The 23,133-nt window shown below is 35.4% G+C and overlaps 1 protein-coding gene across 1 annotated transcript in view; it reads right to left on the minus strand.

Annotated features, from left to right (window-relative positions):
* Nucleotides 1–8,886: 8,886 nt before the first annotated feature.
* Smp_144300 (putative tns1 protein) overlaps nucleotides 8,887–23,133 on the minus strand; it is a gene marked incomplete at both ends in the record, with an annotated part of 35,366 nt that continues 21,119 nt past the window's right edge. Inside the window, 4 exons of the mRNA XM_018795110.1 lie at nucleotides 8,887–9,037; nucleotides 10,018–10,197; nucleotides 14,877–14,963; nucleotides 17,116–17,309. Of these exons, the coding sequence (XP_018649455.1) occupies nucleotides 8,887–9,037; nucleotides 10,018–10,197; nucleotides 14,877–14,963; nucleotides 17,116–17,309 (612 nt within the window). The remainder of the gene's footprint in view (nucleotides 9,038–10,017; nucleotides 10,198–14,876; nucleotides 14,964–17,115; nucleotides 17,310–23,133) is intronic.

The following is a 23,133-nucleotide window of genomic DNA, read 5'->3' on the forward strand; positions in this document are numbered from 1 at the left end:
CAAAAGTTTTACTGTTCAAATTCAATATTTTAATAAAAGTTTTGTACAAATTTCAATTTTGTTTTGTTTATTCAATTCTTCTGTGGTTGTCTTTTATTTAGTAGATCAACTTAATAAATCATAAATGTTGATGTATTAATCGTTTATTTAAAATTGTATTTCCTAAAGTATGAATAAAAGTAGTTGATTGTTGAGAATAAACAAGCACTTTTTCTAAAGATCACCACTAATACATCCTTAATTAATGTGTCCATTAAATAGGCGATGAGATTTCAATTTGAATTTAGCGCTTTCTCGCACCTCTGTAATGTGAAATAGGGCAGTTTCATGAGCTTATAACGGTTCACGGGACATTGTTGAGAATTATCAATCATATCGATTTGATCTAACTCCCATTACTCTAGATAATAAACGTGCGCATACACAAATAGAAGAAACAACAAAATAAATGGGTAAGGAGTAATCTGTGATGTAGAAAGGTTAAATAATTTGAATATAAGTTGAATGACCTAAATCATTTATGTCACAGATAATGTCCCAGATATATCCATGCTGTTTGTGTGATAGATGATATGAACTTAATTTTGATTAGTGTTGTTCTTCCCTGTAGTTTACGGTATATCCTTATTTCAAAAGGATCATACCTAAAGACCAAAAGACTATATATGTTTATGTTTAACAATCAAGAACTCTAAAAGTTAATCTGTTTGAGCTAATTTTATACTTCATGCGAATTACAAGTCGTAAGAATTTTCATTTCCCATGCAATGAAACTCATGAAAATTCATATGAATCGTCCTGATACATACAACTAACTGTTTTGTTAAACATTTGGATATTATTTACAATTGATTGATCACTATATGCTGACCAATATAATGTGGGTCATGTCCTTCTTAGTGCAGATTGAGTTCTATCGAGCAAGTTGCAATGTGATCACTAGTTTAGGTGACTCGACATCGCATGTACTATACTGAAATACAAGTTGGTGATTAGGGGTAGACGACAGAAAACCCTGGACAGATTTGTCAGGGGGCATCAGTTTTCTAAAGATTACAGATAGACCTTGGTGACGAATGCCAAACAGCACAACACTTAGGTCTAGATTCCCCTGTTGACTACCGCCAACTCCCACATTACTCTGAATATTACTTCGCAATACAGCCTATCCCAAATTCTGATCATGGTGAGAACACAAGTTTTTCCCTTAAGTTAATTAATTCTTCTACTCATTTTATCATTCAGTGTTTAATATGTCGCTACTTCGTATAAACGTTTTGCATCCATTTCAAATAATTTATCTCCATATCTGAATACTTTGAATCGACGTTTTACTTCTCGTTCATTTGGTATAGCTCAAAATTATTCCCATCAATAAATCTGATTTCGTCAGTACCATAGACTAATTCACAACCATTTGGTTGTGGTGGACCTTATTTTCGTTTGTGTTAAATGGCCATCATTGTAGAAATCTTCTGAGTAATCCATTTTGAAGTAATTTTCCTCCGTTCAATTAATATTCATTTAAACTATCACAATAGCAATAAACGGTAGTAGATAAAGAGATAACTTCTTTGAGATTGTACACATATCTAAGTTAAATTGTGTAAATCCTATAGGATGTAAGTCAGTGAAGTAAAACTGATGAACTGAAAATGCATTTTATTGTGAATGAGATAAACGGAGAGTAAGATGGAAAGAAAACCAAATGTCATTTCCTTTTTTTGTTCAAAGTTCGAGCTCAATGTTATAGATAGTCAAACTTTCCGCTTCTTCAAAGACTGAGAACCGAAAAAATCGTTATAAGTTTAAACGAATTCAATCAATTACCTTTAGCCTAGCATGTAGAATAATTACCTGACCAAGATTAACTAAATATTCAAATAGTAAACACCTAACAGTTTTCCTAGCACCCATATCGAACATACCTGAAATATGTTCCCATTTTTTAGATATTGTAGACGTTTTGAAAAAGTATATTCTAACGATTTACACCATTCAACTCTCTATCTCTTTTCATATATATATATAGTTTACATTTTTGTATCCAGTGGTGATGACAAAACTATATTTCATTGAATTAAGCTAAATGTATTTGAAGAATGTCATTTTAATATTTCGATTATTTCTAAGTTTATCTATATATGTGTCAATTAGTGTACAGTGTTTTTGAAGTCTAAAATTTCTTACATCCCATTAGGTAAGTAAAAGAAAAATAAAGTGAAAGAAAGATTCAGTGAAATGTGTGTTTATAACTGAAGATCTATGCTATTCCTTATTCAATCCAATATACATATGTAAATTAATGGAAATGCACAGTTGTATGTTTATTTTAAAAAAAGAATTGTTTAAAAATGATTAATTTGCATAGTAGACAGTTTGAAAAGGTTAAAAGCAGTAGGATATTTGAAGTTACCTAAAAAAGTGGAATTTTCGAAATTCTTAAAATTATCAGAAGGGGGTTTGTTGTCACATAAAATAAATGATTTTGATATATTTCAACAACAACAATAACAACAACAAAATATGTCCGTATTTGGTTACGAAATTGATTTATACAGAATGAAGTATGTGAATAAGTTGATGATATGGTGAAGAAGACTTGTAGCTCAGCTGAATGATTTTGATGAAGTTTTGTTTTCTGAGCTGGATGATTTAGTCATGAAGCTTTCATCGTTATTCTGAATGATATCATCAGTACAAAATTCAGAGAACAAAACTTCATCAAAAGTTGACGATATTTATGCCATTTATGCGAGTAAACAATAGGAATAAGAATGATGTGTACTAAACACTGATGTATAAAATAAATTTAGGATATTCACAAAAACGATGCAGTGGAAGTTTACTTTCTTACTTACTTACTTACTTACTTACGCCTGTTACTCCCAATATAGCATAGGCCGCCGACCAGCATTCTCCAACCCACTCTGTCCTGGGCCTCCCTTTCTAGTTCTATCCAGTTCTTGTTCATTCTTCTCATGTCTGTCTCTATTTCTCGGAGTAATGTGTTCTTTGGTCTTCCTCTTCTCCTTTGACCTTCAGGATTCCATGTGAGGGCTTGTCTTGTGACACAATTGGGTGAATTCCTCAAAGTGTGCCCAATCCACTTCTTCCTGATTTCTTCCAACACTGAAATCTGGTTTGTTCTCTTCCACAGTAGAATGTTGCTGATAGTGTCTGATCAATGGATCCGAAGTATCTTGCGTAGACAGCTGTTAATAAACACTTGTATCTTCTGGATAATGGCTTTCGTAGTTCTCCACGTCTCTGCCCCATACAGAAGAACTGTCTTGACATTTGTATGGAAAATTCTAACCTTGGTGTTGGTTGACAATTGTTTTGAGTTCCAGATGTTCCTCAATTGTAAATATGCTGCTCTTGCTTTGCCGATCCGCGCCCTCACATCTGCATCTGATCTACCGTGTTCATCAATGATGCTGCCCAGATATGTAAAGGTTTCTACATCCTCAAAAGCTTCTCAGTGGAAGTTTAACTGAAATATATTATTTCAGCCGAAATCGTGGTAAATGAACTTAACTACTGCTTGATCCAAGGAGAAATATAGTAGTGCTTATTTATCAAACCCTATATATGCAAAATCCAGTTCTGATTTGAGGTGTGTTCAAGCCAGATTGGTTGGCAAAGCCTTTCCTGATGAGAGATGTAGGCCATTGTAGAATAGATTCCACGTTTTCAGGGCTTAAAAACCCACCGCGTGGAAGTGATTTTGTGAGGAACGGAGGTCCTGCAAGTTTTTGAATTTATGTAGTTATCTTAACAAGAAGAGTAAGTAAAGGATTTTTTAAGTTTTTACTTATCATGGATAGGTATAGTCTGCATCTGAGTAATTCCTTGGTATACATACAGGTAAAACTACACTGTGAGCAAATATAAACTACATGTACACCGGTAACGCACAGATTTTATCTCATGCATCCCATAACATACACATAAGTATAATAACCCACTTGGGAGGGTAAATGTTTACCGCTCTCTCTGAAACGTATTTGCTACAAGAGACTGTCTTTTACGCATTATATGCATATCATTCACCTCAAAGCTACTGCCCCAGTACTTTCTGACACACACATAAGCACAAAAATTCTCTCAGGAGGGGTTGTTGGTCGCCTGTCCCTAGTATTTGCCACCATATCTTTTTTATTATGTCTTCGACCTGATAGACTAGGCTGATGATTTTATTAGACATAGGGCAGACTATATTTCATCTAACGTTTCCTTTGCACAGCACAAGTTATGCTTTAATAATTATCACTAAAAAATGACACTTAACCAGTTTCACTAGAATGAATAGACATTTATTACAACCATAAAACATAACATTCAAATTATAAATTGATTAGGTAAAATGTGTCTTCTAAAATCATTGAGTTGAACTGTTGTGAATGAGAACACAGGTGAGGACAACCAACTATGTATTTAGCACAAATTACAACGTTACTTGGTAAAATACAAAAACCATGCTATGATACACTATTTGCAAAATGTTCTTCAATTGCCTCAGGCTTCATTGTTCCTGGATTTTCACACAAATTGCTTTTTATTTCTGTTCTTCTCTTCTTGATCTTCTCAATCTTCTGCTGTCAGATATTCTATTCCTTACTCACCATATATACTACTTATGTTGATATCAGTAGCTCACACCACACTCGTCCCCCCTTTTAATAAGCTGTTCTCGCAATCTTTCTGATCGGCGTACCATTGTCTCCTTTGGTGCTGTTCGTGACTCGTGCTCATGATGTTCTTGAAACCATCTCTGTAGTTGACTGGCATTTACACGCTTCTGCTTGTCTTCTCTCCGGATCGTGTAAACTGGGCCGCGTCTCTCCGTGATAATGTACGGTCCCTCCCATTTTGGGATCAGCTTTCCTGACCCTGGTCCTCCTTCAGTGTTAGCTCTCCGTTCTCTACACTTTACCAGGTCCCCCACTCTAAAAGGCTTCCACGCTCTTCTCTGCTGTTCCGCCTTCTTGATGTCTGATATTTGTTTCTTTTTCACGTTCTTTATTGCCTCCGTCCTCTCTTTCCTTAATCTTGTTGCTGTCCACTTCTGCTGCTGTGGCCACGTTTTACTATGCATTGGAAGTCGTGGCTGTCTACCATACATAAGTAGGAAAGGTGATTTCTTGGTTGTTCCTTGGATGGAGGCACGATGCGCCAGCAAAATTAGTGGTAACTCTTTCTCCCAATTCCCTCCTTTAGATGCTAACCATTCCTTTAATGTCCGGTTGTTTCTTTCCGTAAGCCCGTTCGTCTGAGGGTGATACGGTGTAGTTCGTATCCTCTTGATGCCGAACTGCTTTAAACGGGCCTTAAACTCGTCACTTTCAAAACAGGGACCCTGGTCGGTTAGTATCATCTTCGGTACTCCATGACCTGCTACAATGTGCCGGATTATTACTTCGGTCACTGTTTTCGCCCGCTGGTCGGCAATCGGTACAGCGTCGACCCATCGTGTAGCATGTTCCGTCATTACTAGTAAGTATCGGTTGCCGCTATCCGTCTGTGGAAATGGTCCCATCACATCTACCGACCATAGATCACCGACTGCGGTTACTGGGACCGACTGCAATGGCGGTTGCATGTATCTATCGCTTTTCATTAATTGGCACTGCTGGCACGTCAACACATATTGGGCCACATCGTCTCTCATGCCTGGCCAGTATGCACTTTGCCGTAGTAAATCTGTCGTTCTTGCGATACCTGTGTGCGCTACCTGATGGCATTCGTGTATCATCTTACGCCGCCAGTCTTTCGGGATCACAGCCACCCAATTTTTGTCATCATCCTGCCAGACCAGAGCTCCATATGTGTTCACTTTCAGTCTTTCCTTTTGCCGAAGCAACATTATTACCTCCTTGTCCATTGCTCGTTTGTCAACATCTGCCCCCTCTCTTATCACTCTGATTACCTCTCGAAGTTTAGGATCAGATTTCTGTTGCCGGACGAGTTCTAGTGGGTCTCCCTCTATACTGTTCACTGCGTATGCTGTCAATGGAAGCTCGGCTTCCATGTCTGGTCTTGACAGGTAGTCTGCCATTACATTTTCCTTCCCTGGAACATGCCCGATACTGAAGTCATACTCCTGCAGACGTATCATCCATCGCGCCAACTTCCCACGTGGGTCTCGTGCTGTTTGTAGCCACTGCAGAGGTTTATGGTCAGTCTCGATGTGAAATCGTCTACCTAACAGATATGGTCTCCACTTGTCTACTGCCCACACAATCGCTAAACACTCCTTTTCGATCGTTGAATACTTCTGTTCCGCAGGCGTGAGAACGCGACTTGCGTATTCCACCACTCTATTAGACTGACTTAAAACGGCACCTATACCATGGTCACTTGCGTCTGTTGGCACTGTAAACGGTTTCTCCAGTTCGGGCAGTCTTAGCAACGTCTGGCGGTCGTCCAGCACGTTTTTGATTTGATTAAACGTTTGTTGGGCGGTTTCAGTCCACGAAAATTTAGTGTTACTCAACAACTTATAAAGGGGTGCTGCTATTTCGTTGAAATTCTTGATGAACCGACTGTAGAACGCCGCCCTTCCCAGGAACTGTCTCAATTTCCTTTTCGAATTCGGTACTGCAACGTTCTTTATAGTCAGAATTTTCTCCGGCAGTGGTTTTATTTCTCCATTTCCCACTTTATGCCCCAACAACGTGATGCTACTTTTAGCCATCTGTGACTTGTCCTTATTAATTCGAAGTCCGAATTCTTCAATTCGCTTCAAGACCGCTTCCACATGCTTGACATGATCTGTTTCTGTCTGGCTGTATACAACTACATCGTCGCCATACACTTCGACATTATCTAGATCCCTGAGCAGTAGCGACATTAATCTTCTGAACGTAAATGGTGCACCCGCCAATCCAAACGGCATTCGTCTAAATTGATATTGTTTATCACGTATGGTAAATGCTGTTTTGCTTCGATCGCTCTCTTTTATAGGCAGCTGCCAATAACCTGACCGCAAATCCAACACTGTAAACACTGTGGCATTCTGCAGCCGATCTAATGTTTCCACTACTGTTGGCATTGCACACGGCTTTAGTTCTGTTATATTATTCAGTTCTCTAAAATCAACACAAAATCTATATTTCCCATTCGGTTTCTTTACCAAGAGTACCGGTGAGCTATATGGGCTGTCCGCCTCCTCAATTATTCCTTCTTTCAGCATCTCTTGGACCTGTCGATTTACTTCAGCCTCTAAGTGCACAGGGACACGACGTGTTGTGAATATACTTCCTCCATCGTTCTTTATCGGGATTTCGTGCTTTACTTTGTCGCAAAATCCGTACGGTTCTCCTTCTCCAGTGAACAGCTTCGCATACTTTTTGCACAACTCGGTGATGTTTGGTTTCTTCGTCGGAACGGCTGTTGCCACTCTAACCTCAGCCACCTCGCTACTTTCATGTATTGGGAATGAACCGTACTTCGTGACCACCTTACCGCTTCTTAGGTCAACTATGGCTTTTACTTCTCTTAGGAAATCTGCTCCTAATATTGGTCTCGACAGGTTTGCGGTTACCACGAACGGGAAACTTATCGCCGAACCATCCACTTTTACGATACTGTTAGACACGCCTAATACCTCTAACATATGCCCTCCTATAGTGTGAACTGCGACTTTACACGGCTTGAATCTCTTACATTGCTCTTTACCTATTAACGAAACTGCTGCCCCTGTATCGATTAGGCACACTAAATCTAGTTCATTTACGTTCACTCTTGCATAGACTGCCCCTCTATCTACTAATGCAACAACCCCCAGATCCCTAGAGTAAGAAGGAAACACGTAACGTCTAAAATATCTCCGTTTTCGTCGTGTTGGACAGTTTATCTTCCAGTGTCCTGTCCCTCCACATGCGAAACACTTATCATTCCTTTTACGAATCACTCGTAATGCCGCAATCTCGTGCTGCAGTTCTTCAATCTTCTTCTCAATGCTGCTTATCTCCTGACTTTCGCACGCGACCGGAGCTACTGTTCGTGTCATCAACTGCCGCGTCACCTTTGCAAGCCCACTGATATCCATAGGTTGCGCGGCGTGTACCAGTCTCAGCTGCTGGGAAACGGCAACTGGCACGCTCTCGATAAACTGCGACGCCAACAACTGTGCCTCCGACTCCTCATCCAGATTTGGCAGCGCGCGACGCAGCAACTTGGTAAGCTCGACGGCCAGCACCAGCGGATCACCATCGATCGGCAACTTCGCCACTCGGAACTTCTGCAGTGCTTCTCCTCTGTCCACTGGGCTATCGAACTCCACGATCAACCTCTCCGTGACTGCCTCCCATGTCGTCTTACCGCCCGCACCGTCCAGGCTGTCATATACAGCTTTCGCTCTGCCTCTCAGCAGCGTCCCCAGCACCACCGTCTTCGCCTTCGGCTCCTTCACTCCCACCAGCTCAGCCACGGCTTCGAACTCCTTCAGGAAGCTCATCACATCTCCGTCCTCAAATTCCTTCGGCCATGGGATCTTCATCCTTGGAGGCAGCGACACCAAATGTTGTGAATGAGAACACAGGTGAGGACAACCAACTATGTATTTAGCACAAATTACAACGTTACTTGGTAAAATACAAAAACCATGCTATGATACACTATTTGCAAAATGTTCTTCAATTGCCTCAGGCTTCATTGTTCCTGGATTTTCACACAAATTGCTTTTTATTTCTGTTCTTCTCTTCTTGATCTTCTCAATCTTCTGCTGTCAGATATTCTATTCCTTACTCACCATATATACTACTTATGTTGATATCAGTAGCTCACACCACAGAACTATGATACTACAGAAATGAACAAAATTGAAACTAGACATGCGAACAATGACTTTGATAAACTGAATTTGGAAAACCCATACACTTACCGAAATAGTCGAATACGTTTCAAAGGATAACTTCTGGAATGATAAGCCAATATTATAATATCACCACTCAATTGTAGACCAATATTATGATTAGAGTTAGATTGAAAATTCAATACAAGATTTGAAGAATCAGTTCGTTCGTATTCGCTTGTAAAAAATTAAAAATTAAGCATTTTGCAATCGATAAAATTAAGAATCGTATAGGATGAAATTTAGCTTAAACTCTCAGTCTTTTTGAATGTCTAAAGGGAAAGTTTAAATGCCTCACAGTAGTAAGACCACTTTGGTATAAACATTCACAAAGTACAATAATAATAAACAATTTAACATCACTAGGCGTCATCAATGATAAAGTTTTAGACTATGAACCTTTTGATAGAATGACACAAAACAATATACTATTTTAAAGATATTTTGTTTTCAAGAATTGTTTAGTTCGCAGATAGCTTTCATCATTGAGCAATATCAGATGAAGAATTACTAAGACAGATGGGTCACTGAATAGATACTTTTTAATTTATAGCTGGTCATTAGTGTAAATTCATGATTATATATACGATCGATCCTAGAAACTGAATGATCATGTATGGGGTAAAACACTATTTAATGAGTGAACTACATTTCAGCTGCTTACTGTATAAATTGATAATGTTAAACTACTATGCAACCCCACCTCGTTCAATCTGTCAGTCACAGTTTATTATATTATTTATGAGGAATTATAATCAAAGATAGTCATCGGTAAGACAACACTAATTACTTTGCTTATTGAGTGATATGAAGGGCTTCTGTTTATTCCATCTATAATTACTGGATGTATACTTCTGGAGAGAAGTATTCAATTCAACAGATAAATCTGTCTAATAATATTGAGTTATTCTAGGTTCTTTAAGTGGTATCAGTCCGTGTTGATGAGTAACTATAAACTCAAACTATTAAGTGAAATATCATCTAATACAACTAATTATTATCAGTATAGGGTTGTGAAGATTGTAGAGTTTTTCGATTGAGATCATGAATCAATCAATATTAAACCATCCAATGCTTCCAGGTTTTCAATCGTGGTCTAACATTGATTAATTCATGATTTTACAGTTTACTACATAAGAAAAAACAAACAAACTTACTAAAGGTTTGTAGTATACATATGTACAGGAGGAGAACCAGTATAGAATTTAAAGTATAATCTTAATTTATTTTTTTCAAAAACAGGAAAATTATATAAATATATTTGATAGATATGTAATGGTGCACGTAGAATATTTAAACTATTAGTTGGTGAGAATATTTCCATATAACCAGCGTATCTACAATAGCAACATAAATAAATAAGATGAAGTATAAGTCATATGATACAATGAATAATTAATGTTTATCTATTTAAAACGGTAGACAACCATTGGGACAGAATAATTGAAATTTTCAACTATATAAAGTGGATTCGCTTCAGTTGTTAAGGGATTAAAATTATTATATCAATAAAATGAATCCTCATTTACAGGGAATGTATTGATCAAGTTTAGTAAAGGCATAAAAAGGGTAGGAGAACTCAAGAAGTAATTTTTACAAATAAATGTTGATTGAATAAGTATATGAATATTTTACAAGACAAAATTGGTTACAATTATAATGTTATATCTTGAACTTAGATTCTTAGTATGTAGCGTAATACTTGAACACTCGAACGCTAGAACCCTCCCAAGTCGCAAGATCAGAAGATAAGTAGAAGGAATGTTATTCCAAACAGTGTCAATTATGATACAAAACTGTCAGGTATTCATAGTTTTTAGTAGAAACGAAATCATCATTATAGTTATCCAATCCGCACATAGGGGGTTATTAGCATTATGCAACAGGTAAGCTACACGTAGTGATTCTAGAATATTCTTCCAAAAGCTGATTGAATAGAATGTGTTCGGCTCCTTCTAGGCTTCTTAGAGCTTCTTCAACTTGACCTGTGGACCGTTCTCACAATAAAATGATCTTCAAATGAGAAAATTATCTAATAAATTATACATCTTGATATTGATCGGTTCAATAAAGCATGAATAATAGAATCCTCTGGAACCAAACGATTTAAGTTTAACTTGTTTGTCAAATCAGCTTATTTTGTAGATGTAATTAGATAATGAACGGTAATTGCTTTTTAAATTCAGAACACAAAAAGAAGTGTTGAAAGAATTCAGTTAATTTTATTTTATGTTCTCTAAATGTACTAATTTATAAAGATAAATAAAATGCTTCACAAAGGTAATTTTCAGTAAAGGATAGGTCATAAATTGAGGAAATCATCAAACTGCATCATGAGGCAAACGCTAACATTGAATCGTGAAGGGAAATGGGAAAGACGAAGGCCAAAGACCACACTTCATCAGGGATTGGAAGAAGATATGAAAAGGATGAATAGCAAGCGGAAAGATTGCTCAGTGCAGAGTTGGATGCAGAATGCTAGTGAGCGGCCCATGTTCCTTCATGAGGAGTGACAGGCGTAAGTAAGTAACATTCTCTTTTTACATACTTATCCTGCAAAGAGTCAAGTGTTACTTACATTCGTCCGAATCTATCGGCTTTGTTTAGTCTACCTTCATGTTGTCTGCAATTTCGTACAATAATTTACTGCGAACATGATACAAAGTAAGTGCAACCCCTAATTCCAGTTATTAATAACTTTGTTTCAGGTTAAAAGCAACAGAATCACATCTACAAAATAAATAAATTCGTGCTATTTCAAATATGATCAATATTGCCATAGACTAACTGACTATTTCTATGGAGAAAACAACGGATAAGCATTTTTAACGTGATTGAAAGGTTGCAGCCAGTTGACAATGAAAAGATGACAGTATGTGTATTTTAGTTTCTCAGATGCTTTTTTCTTAAATCAAAACTTAAATCATTCTCCATCAAAGTTCTCAGTTTATTCTTATTAGTTATATACCAAGAGAACAAAAAATACGTTTAAACAAACTTCTTATGTGCATGCAGGTGTAGAGATATAGAAAGGGAATCTGTAACCGATTACGTATAATTCTTAAGAGTTAGTTTAAAAATATTACGTTGGAAATGCCATACATTCTACCGCAAGATTTGTTAGCTACAATTATGATAATCAAGAGATTTGAATTTTCAGTATGGGGTTGTGGATACTGTTGAGATTTTGGTTGAGATCATAAACCGATCAGTGTTAGACCACTACTGAAAACCTGGACGACCGTTTCGTCCTAGTATGAGACTCCTCCACAGTGCACATCTACGATCCTGTATGCGGGATTCAAACACAGGACCTTAGTTCTCGCGCGCGAACACTTAACCTCTAGATCACTGAGCTGGCACCCAACGGTATTAATGGCTAACTTCAACCAATCCACAAAATTCTGAGACTATCTTCTATTTTCTGAGGTAGATACCTGTCTCTACCCGACACGAATTGGACTCCACTGGTCACGGCTTCTCACTAGAACTTGAGAATTACCTCTTGGAGCTAGTCATTAGTGAGCATTGCTGAGGAGTCCCATACTAGGACGAAACGACTATCCAGTGCTTTCAGGTTTTCAGCTATCCTATTTTTGCAACCTATTGGATCTTTGCTAAAAATTTGTTGTAAATTGATATTTGTTAGATTGCTATAAAAAACCATTTAGTAACTATATTGTAACTTGACTCTCAGAATTTTCTCAACGGTTATCAATGGACGAAGTAAAATTAAGTGTAACCATTTCAGTTCTATGAGATATCTAACTAACCGTAACTAGCTCATTGGTTATCTCTCTAAATAGTTGATGCAGATCTAACTTTCTGCTGAAAATTAGTTATCTCTAGACTACAGATACACTCTCCTGACAAGGTCTAGCCGACTTATATTTGAGTTTCATAACCTCTCATCAGCTGTCTCAGAGGTTAATACTGAGCTATATAACACATAATCAAATTGGCATACTGAGTAAACCCGCCATGTTATATGACGTTTTTAAGTTCCATAGTTTGTTAGATACAAGCATGAATGGGCTCTTGTGAATAACTATATCACTCGCAAAGCTGAGGTAGACCCCTAAATATCAGTCTGTCTATGAATAAATATATGGAAGTTAAAATTACATTGTCTTTCTATGTAATCTTGTATTGCATCCCTGACATATCCAGGTAATCAATTATAATAGGGTATATATGTTGAAAGAAAGAAACCACAAACTTATATACGTGATAAATGTTTTTAATCAAATAATATAGGAATTTTTCAACTACATTTGTGTATACTGACTGCGTTCTTTACAACTTTAAAACTCCATAAGGCCTTCATGAAACTATATGTCGTCTTGGTTACAGATATCATTGAAGCTGAAATTTGTTTCCTTTTAAACTAATAACACAGAAAAGGAACAAGTAGTTTATCTATACTTTAGTTTCCCTCTTGTGATTACCATTTTAAATTTCCTTAAAAGGTATTTTCAAACATTCATTGATTTATACCTCTGTCAAAAAGAAAATCAATTAAGAAAAGTAAAGTATTGTGTCCCGTTTTTCGTTGCACGGACATCAAACTAATTCATCGCATTCCCAAACACTGATATTGAATCAGGATATTTTTGTTACATTCTATTACATGCAAACTATTGTAATTTATACTGTTATTTGGTTTTCCTATAGAGCCAGCATTTAATTCTGCAGTTGATCAGTTTTATGCTTTTCTTTACACAACTATGACTACTTATTTATAATTAGGTAGTATGAATACTTGTTTATTTCATTCACATAACATGGTTTGTATAATTCACATAAAATTTGATAAGTGTGTTGAATGATCACTCAGTCTACAAACTAGACAGTGATATGCTGTATCTATCACATATCTGTAAGCTTTACAGAAGTCAAAGGGGGGGAGGATTGTAATCAGCACATCTTAATAATGGAATTATTTACGACTATTTTGTAATTGTCTGGTCATTATACGCAATACTTTCATTGATTCTCAACAGTTGACAGTGTCTACATGCTTCGAACCAAATATTGGTATTTTGGTAGTCGCCGCTCACTTAGCGTTTTCAGGACGGTTTGTCAAGTATGGATTTCCTTTATCTATTGTAGAATGTGACTTCGTGAGATATTAGGTGATTGTCAATATTCCACAGGAAACCCTGAAACCAGGTTTTTCATTAATTGATAATCCCCAACAAGATATATTTAAAATTTTGGTACGATTGATGATCTGTGTAGGATTCGAACCCATATCAACAAGCTGGACAATTAGAGAAATTGTTACTGAGCTATTCCGATCACAACTAACATTCTGAAGGAATTTAAAAAATTCCTTGTTTTTCCACTTTCTAATTGCTGATTGGATTCTAGTGATAAAGTGGTAGTTAGAACACAATATAGGATCAAAATACTTGAACAACAAGACACTTAGCTACGGTTCAATGATCAATCAGTAGTAAATATTGTGACTTTCCAACTTTTCTGGGTTTAAATAACAACCACTGGTTAGTTTTCAATGTAATTTTACGGAAGATTCTCCCGTAAAGTTTAAAAAGTTTCACTTGTTTCAACAGTCTGATGGATGAAGAGAAATACGTATATATACATTATATTATTAGTCTGTTGAAAAACAAAAGAAACTATTCCATGAAGTGTATAGATACTGCGTAATTATCTAGAGTTTAAGGATAAGTAATTCATGGATCATAATCTCATGAATGTCCCTTATTCTTTTTAATGAGAAAAAATTATTTAGCAACATGATTAACTTCAAAAAAATAGAGTATCAATGAAACATTTCGTGAATTCACTTAGATAGAAATATTTCTGCAGTCAGTTCTGATGATCATCGAATACTGAACTGAAACACAAACCTAAATATTTCTGACAACCTGTCTTACTACTAACATTGATGCTAGTAGCAGTAATAAAAAACGGAAAGAAGTAGTGAGAAAATATCCTGACTTTCAAAATTAATTAAAAGAATCACTTCAATAATGAAAATGTAACAAACCTCATCCAACCAACCGGAACATGAGAGAAGCCATTAAGATGAGATGAAATATAACGTCGTAGAGAACAAGTTTTGTGATCCCGGTATCTAAACGAATATAAAAGTGTATGAAGTGAAATTTATTCTTATGCCTTAAGAAACATTTCAATTCTATCCAACCAATCAATAACTGACAACTTGAAAATCAACATTTTTGATCATGGCTTCGTTAGGATATTTACTACATTTACGAACGCTATTAGCTGTGATAAACGCTGATGAATGTCAACATATTATCACATATTACTAGTTTATGTAACCACAAACGTCATTTTGTTATAAGTGATTGTTCAGAACAAAGTAGAAAATACTGATATAACATGGGCAGAAAATCTTTTGTATCAAAAAGTATGCATGAACAGCCTTAGTTTTGAGCTACCCACTGTGGACTCACAACTCTGCAATAATCAAAACTCGTACCCCTTTACGATTTTGGCTAACTCTATACTCTTAAAACATTGAAATGAATGTAACTGGTTCAGTTTTTGAAGTCAGTTAATCTATGAAACCTAACAACATTCGGTTAGCCTTTTTCTAACGTAATAAGCCATAGGTGAACAGCTCTGTGAAGTTCTAAAGTGAAATGGATCAAATATTCATTACTCAAAGCTTTATATTACTTTTCTTCGATTGATAGATAGTAAACTATTTTTGAAATTGAAAAATAGCTATACCAAACAATCCAACATTTCTGTTAACAATAAGATAAGGATACTATTGACTATGTTCCCTGATAAGAATTTTACTGGTTGGAGATTTCTCTACCTTAAACAATTTCTCAACACTAATTTCTCATTCATTCATAATATTACTACACACCGTCAATAACATTTTAAAAAATACGGTGAAGTTATACAGGGTGAGAAAAATAATAAAATGCTCATAGACAGTACATAAGAAAGTTCATTGTTCAATTATCAAATCTTTCATGATAATGTTAAGATTGATCTCATGCTAAACCTGGTACTAATAACCGTTTCGTTCATGATAAAACCCTTAATATTATATAGGATAGTAAGAAAGAAAGGGAAAAAATGTACTATTACATGTCTGTTAGTAATTGATTGTAGATACATCTTATTTTACCTTGAATGGGAGAGTTAGAATCAACTCATATTACGCATATATAAGGTATAATTCATAAAATGCAATTTTTAACGTTATTTCTCTATATAAATACAAAATGTGTTAGTCATTCATTTTGTTATTATTTAACCTCATGTTCTATGTGTGTTGTTTTTTATTTAACATAAGTAACCTCTGTGTCACCAGTGAAATTCCGAATATTAGCTTAAATTTGGTGATTAAATTTTTAACTTCAGAAGTATCTGCCCTTTTCTCCGCTCAAAGTATATCCTATACATTACCAAACATAGCGATCCTGAAAATTTCTCGCAATAGACATGACATGCTCAGGAAACATTAAGAAGCATTTTATCCAATCAGAGTTTGATTAGAAGTCTTGCTAGAAATATTGCGAAAATGAAAAGTCACATATAGAGCTTCTAATTGGCTGATTACTGCACTGCTACTGTGTTTAGTAGTATTCTAGAATTTTCAGTAAAACCTAGAGACTTTTAAAATACTATAAAAACCCTACATTTTCTACACATAAATGAACCTTTGGAGTAAAGTGCTTCCCGCATATTTTGCGTCTTTCCTCTCGTGTTCAAGCAGCTGTGTAGTTCTAGCTTGGTGGTTACAAGACTAGCTTAGGATTCCAGTATACCGTTCAATCAGCGAGACTTATCAATTTCAATGAGGGAAAACTATTTTTGATTTTTTTTCTCTTTACTTCTCTATGTCAACAACTCATCAACTTCGAAATGCAACTATATGTTTGAGAATTAATACATTGATTACTTCATTAGAATAGTATCGCATTACATTTCATTGTTTTAAACAAGTTATTTTCATTAGGCGGACAAATTATGCCTCAATTTACATTTCCTTCAACAACATTGATTAAAAATGTTAAGTATACTTTATTCTTATGCTTAAGCATTGAAATTAGTTCCCATTTAATCAGTTTTTCCTATATCGTACTGAACATAGACTTTTTGAAAACTATGAACTTCAGAATTATGCATGACAGTGGGAATCATAAGTCGTGACATTTCACAAGCTAATTTGTCTTTTAAAAATCATCTTTGAATATACGTACTAAAAGTTATCTTTTAAATACAAGAAAATGACATACTTATTAATTGATCCATAGAATGAATCCAATGCAAGAACAAGTAACATTAAACGAATTTTCGCTTGTTCACCTTCAGCATGAAGTAGAATGATATGGTATTCATCTAGTGCTAACCAATCATAGACTTTTTGACAAAATACAACCATTGTAGCTAAATTAGGAAAGCTTGTTAAAGAGAATATACAGTTTTGAACCTGAAGTGAGAAAAAATAATAAACAGTTAAATAAGGCTTTTATTGTTTTGACTCGGTAAGAAAATGTCACAATTCACAAGAAAATGAAACAGTTTTACACTGAAATCAATAGATTTACAAAAGGGTAGATGAAGTAGCTATTAGGATGGGGCAGTAATGTAATTCAGTATATCCATTATATTTGTCCGTTGATGTATTTTAATCTTATGATGTTTACAAACTATGGTTGTACACTGTAAGTCATTAATATTTTAGTGATAATAAATATTCCTATTGTGGGACTCCTCAGCGGTGAGCACCCACGACCTCGCCTCACGAGATTCGAACCCAGAACCTACCAGTCTCGCGCCAGAGCACTTAACCGATAGACCACTGAGCCGGCATCCCATGGTGTTTATGTCTAACTCCAACCAATCCACGAAGTCGAGCAACCGTCCACCAATTGTCTTCTGTGAGTTCCTATCTTACAACAGACGTGGTATGAACTCCACTGATCACTGCTTCTCACTAGAACCCCTGGATTTACCTTTCGAAGTCAGTCGCTAGTGAGCATATGATTATTATTATCTGGGGGTTTTTGTGGAGATTTGGTGGTCTATCGGTTAAGTGCTCTGGCGCGAGGCTGGTAGGTCCTTGGTTCGAATCTCGCGAGGCGAGGTCGTGGATGCGCACTGCTGAGGAGTCCAACAATAGAACGAAACAGCCGTCCAATACTTCCAGGTTTTCCGTGGTGGTCTAGCTTCAATTGACTCACGCTTTCAACTATGAAAATACTAAATCTCCACAAAAAAACCTTTTCTGATAATTAATATTTCGTTGAATTTATTTAACATTTGACCAATAATCCATGTAAATGAGATCGATAAAAATTTGCATATTAACACATAATTTTTAGTGGTTGAGATCATTAGTCAATTGAAGCTTGACCATCAGTGAAAACCTGGAAGCACTCTATTTTTATTTGGTGTAAAATAAATCTACCCCAAGTTTAGGCTGATGATGTCGTTCAGAAGGGCGATGAAAGCTCCACTACCAAACCATCCAGCTCAGAGAACAAAACTCCATCAAAATTCAACTTTTCTTCTTTCTCTCATCAGTCACTTCAATATTTTGACAGTCATCAATGTTTTCAATATAAACATTTATACTGGATCGCGATACACATGAAGGTTATTATGAAGATGATATAAATTATTGGTTTAATGTTCATTGGTTAGTTATTAGTTTTAGGCTTGGATTCTAGTGAACACTAAAACTTATTTCAGATATATAGACAGACTTAAACTGTAACACTTAATTGAAAGCTTACTTTGAGACTGTACAATAATTAAGAAAGAAAGAAAGATGTAGACTATAAACCACATTTTGTGCTTCAAGAAATTACACGCATATTTGTAAGCATGGTTACCCCAACCTCACTTGTCTTTCACTACAGTCATATATCGCTAATTGTATTAGTTAGTTATTAGACAGAGTATCGTTGTTTGTACTACGGAAACTTTTTCAGCCATGACGTGTTTTGTCAAAAATATTTCATTCCCATTAACACGAAATATTAAACTGTGAATATGTTATTTGTAAAAATAACCCAAATTTAAGTATTAGATAGGACGATTAATTTGAGAAAATCACCCAACTGCGTCGCAAGGAAAGCCCTCACATGGAATCCTGAAGGTCAATTAAAAGAGGAAGACCAAAGAACACATTACGTCGAGAAATGGAGGCAGACATGAGAAGAATGAACAAAAGTTGAATAGAACTAGAAAAGTAGGCTCGGGAAAGATTGGGCTGGAGAATGCTGGTCAACGGCCTATGCTCCATCGGGAGTAATAGGCGTCAGGAAGCAAGTAAGTAAGTAAGGACGATTAATGATATTTTTTCACGTGACAAACGTATCCGATTAAAAATAGTTAAGGGGAAAGTGACCTGTTAGATCTTCGTAATGAATATCTAAAAAAGTCATATAAACAAAATGTTAGCAGAGTTTTGTACTCCCTGATCAAAATATAGATAAAAATTCCCTATAGTCTAGTTATACTTAGATCATAATACCATGGTAAATGTATGTTTATCGTGTACCAATAAATCTGCCTTTCTGGGTTTCTGCATAACTTTAGATACACATATTTGTTTACTCGCTGATAGTGAACATTTTTTAGTTACAAAACGTATATTTAGGCAATGAAACTATATGACAACCACTTGGTCTAATTCAATAACCATCTCAATGATGAATGTACAGGGGTTTTTGAACCCCAGTCAATATAAAACGACAGTTAGTCTGTGAAATTTCTGTAAATTTACTGATTATAACTTTTGCGTGGTTATCTAAATGACTGAAATTTATGTTGGTGATTGCCCACAAAAAATCCAGACAAGATTATTGGACGGAAGGATGGAGTTATACACATTTCAAACGCTGGTATAATTTTAAATTTAACTTTTACGTATAATGAATTTTATAAGGTTTGTTTTACCCACTTTGTGAAATATTCTATCCAAACGTATACTAGTTTGTGAACAGTTGAATACCTATGAAAAAGAAAACAAAAAAATTTGAACAAAAAAATAATTCTTAATTCTTACAAATAACTTATTAGACAGACATATTTAACACTTTATTTGTAATTTTTATAGTTGAGATCATGAGTCAATTGAAGCTAGACAACCATGGAAAACCTGGAAACATTGGACGGCCATTTCGTCCTTTTGTGGGACTCCTCAACAGTGCGCATACACGATCCCGCCTCGCGAGATTCGGACCCAGGACCTATCAGTTTCTCGCGCGAGCGCCTAACCCCTAGACTACTGAGCCAGCATCCAACGGTGTTATCACCTCTGTGGTTTGAATGTGACTCTATGAAATATCCACATAATATCGTTTAATATTCATTCATCTGACAATTTTAATTAATCATATTTTACCGTTTTTGACCATAATTCTTTCTTACTTTCGTGAAAGCTATGTTTCACCTAATATTCGGTTAGGAGTTATATTTTTTTACTTTAAACTGACAGAAGACACACATCAAGGTTTGTTCAGGCACAGGAACTAAATGTTTATACGTGGTTACAATCAACGAATTTCCGTGCGAATCGCTCTATCTGCTAACCAGAAGCTTACTTCTTCCAACAGTTAATGTATTTCATATCCACTAAGCCATTTTCACGTCTTTTGTTTGTCGGACGTTCAGTGTTTGATGCTGGTGATCTCAAACTTAAGCTTGCAACTTAATTGCTAATAAATACCGAATTACGTATTATCATGTGTTCAGTATGCTATTTCTTTAACAGGTGAGTAACTTTCGTCCCCAAAAATATAACTCGTTAAGTTAGTTTGTTCAATTTTTCAACTAATTGAATTCCATATCATTTATCCCTATCATTACTACCTACAATCACATAAAATTATAATTTCCATAACATAGAAACATTATCTGTTTAATACCAGGTGAGTCATTTATGATGAAACAAAATTGTTGTGGTTATAGTTTTGTCTAATGAATCACTCAGTTCTACTAGTCAGTAGTTAGTTTGTTATTTAGTCATTTTAAAAAATCCTAATTACTTATCATTAAAGTAAAGTAATTAGCTATTGATCTTTCAAATTGATAGGATAAGATTGCCCAGCAAAAAATTTATTTAAAACCATTTTGGTATAAACAGGCATTCAGTACCACTGACGTTCGCATGACAAGTGCGAGACTTAAGATATATTACATAGATCTATTATTCTACATTCATTGCAGATCAAATTAGAAAAGGGGAATCACATATACATCATTATCTTTAAGACATTATCAAGTTGAGTAATAAGCGACGCCTCCTAAATAGTAGACCTTTCACCCAGATAAATAAACTGTGGAAGAAAGATCTCTGGTAAACGCCAAATAAAAACTTTGTGTTATATCAAAACGTGAAACATTTCTAAAATACTATAAATATGGGAAAATTGTATTATGACTGTATCTAATTTACATGGTTCTATATTATTTTAAAGAAAGTAAACGAAATACAGTTTTAATTATGGTTCATTGGTAAGAATAACAACGTATATTTAATTTGTTATTAGCTTTATTCAATATTATATTTTTGGTACAATATAGAATTCTCAGCACAAAGTACTTCAACAACTTTTCGTTTCTTACTTCTTTGACGATCCTGATGATAAATAATAAGTGATCGCCAGTTAGAAATTAACAGTTCAGTCCATTGACATCTGAATAATGTACATTCTTTTCAATGCATATTGACAGCAATCACAATATCTCTGATTAGATCTTTTGTAACCTTTGCAGCGGAAGGTTGTACACTTTTCAGAATAGGTTGTGTGATTAATAGCCATAATGATGTATTAAGACAAACAAAATTAGATAACTTGTTGGTATATCTAATTTTCTGATTAGCGTTTTTTTAGCGAGTTGGTTTTCTACGGGATGGGGTCGCTAACCCCATGCCCAACCCTCCTCCTTTACCCGGGCTTGGGACGGCCAGTAGCCCCCGGAGGAGCTACAGGCGGAACAGGTAGCCCAAGTGTTTAAGCAGGCTGTCAATCTGGTCATGGCAATCTTCCATTACAACTACATAACTGATTTAAAGCTGAATTCTGTTGTAAATATAAATAAGCTTATAAACTATATTCATTCATACCTCACGTTATTGACTTATGACATCATACATTATCAGGACATGGCTTTTTATTAGTTCATTATAATTAGCATGTTTAGTTGCTAACTAAATTAATATTATAATCAGTCAATGATTAAAACTATATATTTTAAGTTATTTCCATAGTGTGCATTCATATTGCCGTTTGTTTAAGATATCTGAACTTTGATCTTTAGTAAAACAATTGTTTTTAGAAACCATTGTATTTACCTATTCTCTTTTCTGATTTAATAAATGTTTATCAAATAGTGATTAACAGATGAGAATCTAATAAATTAGAATGTTATTGTTATTTATGTCCATAACTAATCAATCGAATCGTTGCTTAAACGTCCAATACGTCAATCTGGTCTGATATATCTGTAGACTATCCCTGTTGCATGTGACTTACCAATTGAAGGAGGTTAGTATCTTATTAGATTAGTGTGATTGCAACTCGTTTTTCATTCATTTCGAAACGACACGTAATACTGATGGGTATGTTTGTGCGTTTCACTATAAGACTGTAATTATTTGATTATTGTACTAATCAAATTGTTTTTACGTTTAGAAAGGATAAAGTTTAAAGCCAAGTTGTCCTTGTTCTGACTATAGCTTTCATATAGACTCTGGGATAGCCAGTATCGCGTTCACAGTAGAATATCTATAAGGCAAATTAAATCTTACAGTTATTCTAAGCAACAATGGATAGTGGCTAGCAGTGGAATCCAGGACGCGCGTTTCGTCCTATTTGAGACTCGTCAGAGAGATGTACCTGCATCTCAGAGTTGATGTTCACTCTGACACTCGCACCCAGTACCGTTCGATTCAAACGCCATCGCGTTATCCACTCAGCTACTAAGTCCTGGTCTTTAATTCATCATATAAATCTTATTTACCAAAGATTTTATTGTAGCTATTTAATATGCCTCATTTAATGATAACAAATTAGTATCCAAACGTTCAAACTACATACACTGTGATGTGAACACTAGTGATATTACTTGGTTAACATAGTTGGATTGGAAATGATGCAGCTGGGGCCTGAAATCCAATAGCTGAAGCTTAAGTATTTCACTCAGTTATGATATTCGTCCTCATACATCTAGTGTCCGTGTAGCTGTAATTATATTGTACCCTCAGTAAAATAAATTGTAGATAAACATCCAACAGCTTC

This window comes from Schistosoma mansoni, chromosome 1 (genome assembly GCF_000237925.1).
Source record: "Schistosoma mansoni strain Puerto Rico chromosome 1, complete genome".
In the NCBI taxonomy this organism is placed as follows: Eukaryota; Metazoa; Platyhelminthes; class Trematoda; order Strigeidida; family Schistosomatidae; genus Schistosoma; species Schistosoma mansoni.